General features: G+C 35.6%; 1 protein-coding gene across 1 annotated transcript in view; it reads right to left on the bottom strand.

Annotated features, from left to right (window-relative positions):
* LOC107754014 (transmembrane protein 254-like) overlaps window positions 1-1,852 on the bottom strand; it is a 16,212-nt gene extending 14,360 nt beyond the window's left edge. The window contains exon 1 of the mRNA XM_016570315.1: window positions 1,652-1,852. Within this exon, the coding sequence (XP_016425801.1) occupies window positions 1,652-1,738 (87 nt within the window). The 5' untranslated portion in view covers window positions 1,739-1,852. The remainder of the gene's footprint in view (window positions 1-1,651) is intronic.
* Window positions 1,853-5,725: the final 3,873 nt, after the last annotated feature.

The raw sequence follows: 5,725 nt of genomic DNA, 5'->3' as shown, positions 1-5,725 counted from the left end.
TATACCGCGGTTTGGAAAAGTCACGGTTTCAAAACCACTAAAATTTCCCGTTATACCGTTCCTGCGGTATGCACAGTTTTTTTATGTGTCGTCAAAGACGGAAAGTGCAGGACTCCCTCAGTTGTGTTCAGCGAAGAGCGTAGCGAGTCACACGACCCCTCCCCCTCCGGTCGGTGCGAGCGGAGTCAGCTGTGTGTAGGATGGCCGAAGGAGATGAATCCCTGGAACTTTTTCCCCGTCGAAAAAAGACGAAGTCTGTCGTATGGGAATTTTTCGGGTAACGTTTTTTTTTTACAGAAAATAATTTATTTATGTTCTGATTATTGTTGAGCTGCAGGTTTAGGCTCACTTAAGTGACTGCATTTAATTAAGAAGTATTTAATTATTTATTCTAATTATTTAGCCTGACATGTTTACTGTTCCAAAATGTTCTATATGTTTCTTAAAAATAAAATGTGTTCAGTGGAAAAAAAAGTTGTTTTTTTACCCAGACATTTAAAAATAACATATTTTAGAGCTGTAATCGCGATACCGTGATATTTTTTTCTAAGGTTATCATATCATATTCTATTCTTATTAAATTCCATTATTCTTCTATAGTATTATACCGAAACCGAAAACTTTAGTGATTATGAAAGAAACATTCTTTATGTGTGATTCAGTCGCAAATTGAAAAATACGTTTATTTTTTCAAGGAACTTTGTGACTTTTCTTACTTCATACACAAAAAAAGTGCAAAACTCTGATTTCTTGATGATTTTATATTTTATAACAGTGATTTTATAATTTCAAAATATAAATGAATGACTAATAAGCCGATAAGTGCTCCTCTGCTGCCATCTACTGGTTATAGTGGTATTTTGATGTCTGTTTTTTTTAACCGAGGGGGCCAATTTGGCGAAACGTAAGTTTAATAACAAATAAATCGTACTGGAGTATGCATAGAAAGTGGATCATGGTTTCTGTAAAACGCTGATATAAGACTAATTTATCTCTAAGACATGTAAAACATACTCGTTTGCACATCATTGCCTGCATTTGGGTTCTTTAGTAGCAAAACTCGAAAGAAACTAACTTATCCAGGATGATGATGGTGTTTTAAACCGATTGAAGTATTGATTACTGACTTTATATTTGAATGTGTTTGAGTGATATAATTAACGTCATTACGTTAGTGCGTAAAAGGACCGGTTCATTGAAACGAACTGTCCGAAAGAACCGGTTCGCAGAAAAGAACCGGATTTCCAATCACTAAAAAGCGCGCGATTCCCGCGCGGCTACATTTGAAATTACGAAATTGAGCGCGCGAAACGGCCCTTAATGGGCTTCAGCGTGTTTAAATTTGAATTTTGTCAGTTGGAGTTTGAATAGCCTCGGCTCATTTGAACATTCCGTCAATGTAAATCTATGGGATTTTTTATCTTCATTTTTATGAAAACCGTGAGTCTGATCAGTTAGAAAAATAAATAAATAAATAAAGCAAACTAATGAACAGTCCGAAGATCTGGGCCGAGTTTGTTGGATGTAGCTTGAAAGCTCTTTGAGGAGTCAGCATATTTAGTAATAATAATAATAAGTCAAACGGCTTTTCTGACAGTCATATCAAACATTATTATGGAAAGTTTACGGATTTCTGAAAGTTTCAGCTCACCGTGTGAAGAATAATATAAATCGACACGACCACCATCCAGAACAGACTGGTTCTCCTGAAATACGAGCCACCGTCACTTTTTGCCATGATGAGTAATCACTCACTAACTAACTAACTAACTTAACTACTGTACACTGCACTAGTCTCCTCTCAGACTCTCAACGGTCAGCCCGCCAGTCGGTCAGTCACCATGGAGACCGCTCAGCACCGGAAATGACGGACCGCGACACAAAATAAAAGTCACGCATTTAAAAGCAAAAAAAAAAAAAAAACTTTGATGCTCTTTGATCTCATTAACTTTAATAGCGCATTAACTTTAATTTTCCTAATTCGTATAAAATGCTAATAATAAAAATACATAATGATTTATGATTTTAGATCACTACAGTATCCTCTGTAAGGACAAATTTCTGAATAAAACTACACATACTGTTAGAATAAAACAGCATTAATGTGCTGTGTGTGTTTAGTTGCAGCAGTGGGATATATTCACCACAGTAAAGTCACAGTAAACTCCATCATAAAATAGGCCAAGCATGACTAGATCCGTTTTTATTACAAAAAGGTTTGTACATTTGCTGTCGGAAACCAGAAATCAGCCAATAAACTCTCCCACAATCACTCAAACGCTCTAAAACTAGCTTAAAACACAGCAAAGCAAGCAGCTCAGAGACTGTAGCGAGTACAGAGGATTTCTGAGCACATACAGTGAGGAGCAACTCTACATATTCAGTGCTGCCTATTACAAATGTGGCCACGTGTCAAGTTTAGAATGAGAGAATAAAGATGGAAAATAAAACAGATCCAGAATCAATGATGTGATCTTGTGATGCAAGAATTAAAGGCGTGCAGCTTCAGAAACGGGTCTGAAACACAGCGTAAGAGATGATTCAAAACACACAGAGCTGCTTTTGGCAGCGTATATTAAATCCAGCACACCTCCTACAGCAGGACCATTTCAAGAGAAAGAAAAAGTGTGATGAAATTTAAATTGATTGCCAAAATTGAGTCAGACAACAGAATCACGACTAAAATCATCAGACTTAAAATGTGAAGAACCCTGCTGTGTGTCTACAGATGATCATAGAACTCAATCAAAGCTATATCTGCTATAAAATCATTATAATAATTTGCAAACTTAGTGAAAGAGCGAGGCTTTAGCAAACATTACATAATGCAAAACAATAATCATAGTATGTTTTAAGTTCCTTGCTTTGAGTACCTCATCGTGCATGAATAATCATTTGGTTCCATTAAGTATTTTAAAGTATAATTACATAAAAAATAAGTAACGCATTGAATTAAACTTAAAAAGAAAGACTGAAATGGCATGTTCTTGTAAAATGCACTCCAATATATAATATTTTGTGAGAAAATAGAAACAATTTTTGAATTTAATGGGAAAAATTGATTCATTTTCACAGCTCAGGCTTTTTTAATTTAGTGAGGAACATAAAAGCAATTTTTGAATTTCGTTAGAATATAAGAATTGTCACTGCTCAGGTTGTTTTTTAATTTTAATGAGAAACTTTTTGAATGTAGTTAAAAAATAGAAGGCATTTTCACTGCACAGACTTTAATATATATATATATATTTATATTTATACATGCATACATACAGTACACATACACACACATATATATATATATTAAAGTCTGTGCAGTGAAAATGCCTTCTATTTATATATATATATATATGTATACAGTTGCACGGTAAAAAAAGATTCCCTTGTTCACTTTTATTTACAACTTTTTAAAAAAAGCTTTTTTGGGGGGGTAGAAATTCTGAGCAAAAGATATTTTACAAGTTTGAGAGATTGCATAGATATTGTGTTAATATAAGTATTTACATAATATAATTTATACGCAGCAAATGAGATGTGCGCAAAATCACCCCAAAACTTATCCTATTATTTACTCAAAAGACTATAAGAACACGAGTCGTTTCTTATCTGCTGACGAGGCTGTTTGTGGACTTTGTTACTAGTGCTGGGCGGTATGACCAAAAATTAATATGATATTTGTGGCGGTCAATGTGGATATTGTGGATGAGTTCTTCTGTGTCATCACGTTCTATTAGTTCTACAGCTTCAGTTTCTGAACTTTCACGCTTAGTAACACATACAGCTGTTCCCTCACCACAGTGCAGCAGTGAAAAGAGACCCGTTTCAAATAGTGTCACGTTCCGAACGTTGTTTAAGCGACATACACCTTGCGGTATTGCGGTATTTTAAAAATTCATATCATAACAAACATAAACATTCGGTATGAACCGGTATACCGCCCAGCACTATTTGTTACTAGCTGAAATTCATCTGATTAATAATTTTATGGCTATTCCAGACACTTCCAGACATGTTTTGTGTTGTCAAACTGTGCAAGCACTTTATTCTTATAGTCTGAAAGACAGCTAAGAGCAGCACCGCTATTTAACAGCAGCGTGGGGAGCGTTTTAATGAAGACGCCAGACCTTCTGCTGAGAGAAAAGTACAGATCTGTGTGGCTGAACCGCAGAGGATTTGCCAGCAGCTGCAATAACATTGGCTTCTGATGCAGGGCTCATCTCAACAATTTGCTGTAGCGAACACTTGGCTCTGCGGGAATAGCCTCTGACATCGATAGGCTCTGTAAAACCAGTCCACTAAGATATAAAGAGATCTCCAGGCATCAGACACCGGAAATTTTACAGCGATAGATACCCCTGGAGAGGGTTGTGATGGAGGCCCTGTTATTGGTTCCCGTCCAGCGCGCGGCAGGCAAAACACAAGCAGGTAGAGAGTAAACAGATATGACATTCTGAGAAAAATACACTGAAAACATGGGCTGATGTCACTGGAGTCCAAACAGAGACTATTGATTAGTGCAGGAATCAGCAGTCGGTCCGTCTGGCAACATGCATTGGTGTTTACGTCTCTTCTCGAGGTTATTATTAGTGCAGATTGACATTAAATCATATACAGTTTGAAAACTGCAATGCAAAATGCAGTGCTCTATTTCTGTGTGACTAAAATGAGTGCCAGTGATTATGTGGCTCTTTGTAGAGATGGTCAGATTTTCTTCAGCATCTCAGAAAGGGTCATTCCGTATCAAATCAACCCAATTTCATTATAGAATTTTTTTTTTCTGAAGAAAGACAAACATAAATAGTAATGAAAGCCAAAATATTAAATGTCATGAATGTGTATTTACTGAGTAATCTACTGTTGGGTCAAAATGACGATTTTCATCTGAGATTCAGAGCCAAATTACAGGAGGGTAAAATGACTTCTGAAATATGGCAGCATTATTATTTTATTTGTGCACAGAGATTGGTAGGTCTGTTAGTAAAATCTGTTGACTTTAGCAATCTTTGTTGCATTATTTGCCAATGGTGACCATTCAAAAATGGGAAAAAGCTGTTTTTGTGTGTTTTTCCCTAAGGTTTGCATGCCTGTACCTCAAGAAGTATTAAATATATCTTGATATCCTTTTAGATTTTGATTGTTAACAAACGTTTCTTTTGGTTTTTTAATTTTTTAAGGCCCTATATGGTTGAATTCCAGAGATATTGGGATCTCAATATGGCTACATGAGTAAAAAAAGCACTTTTCACGTTTCCCCCCAATGTTTGCATGCCTGCAACTCAAGGAGTATTAAAGTTATCTTAATATCCTTTTAGATTTTCCTTCTTAACAAACTTTTCTTTTGATGTCTTAATTTGTAAGGCCCTGTATGATTCAGTTCCAGAGATATTTGGATTTCAATATGGCTCAATGAGTAAAAAAACATTTTTTGTTTAAAAAAAAAGTTTGCATGCCTGTAACTTAAGACGTCTTTTCCCAAAGTTTGCACACCTGTAACTCAATAAGTATTAAAGATATCTCAACATGACTTTAGATTTTTTTTTTAAGTCCCTATATGGTTAAGTCCCAGAGATACTCCACGTCCAAATTGTTGAATTGTACTCATTTTCAATGGTCAAAAAAGCAAATGTGGGTCACTTTGCATACAGCTGGTTCTTATTGTATTTAAAGAAGAAAGTCTGAAGAACAAATAGCATTGAAACTAGAAATGTAGCTTTTTTCCCCCTCTATC

This window comes from Sinocyclocheilus rhinocerous, unplaced genomic scaffold (genome assembly GCF_001515625.1).
Source record: "Sinocyclocheilus rhinocerous isolate Xijiao unplaced genomic scaffold, SAMN03320098_v1.1 scaffold1494, whole genome shotgun sequence".
Lineage (NCBI taxonomy): Eukaryota > Metazoa > Chordata > Actinopteri > Cypriniformes > Cyprinidae > Sinocyclocheilus > Sinocyclocheilus rhinocerous.
This window is presented reverse-complemented; position numbering and strand designations above follow the sequence as displayed.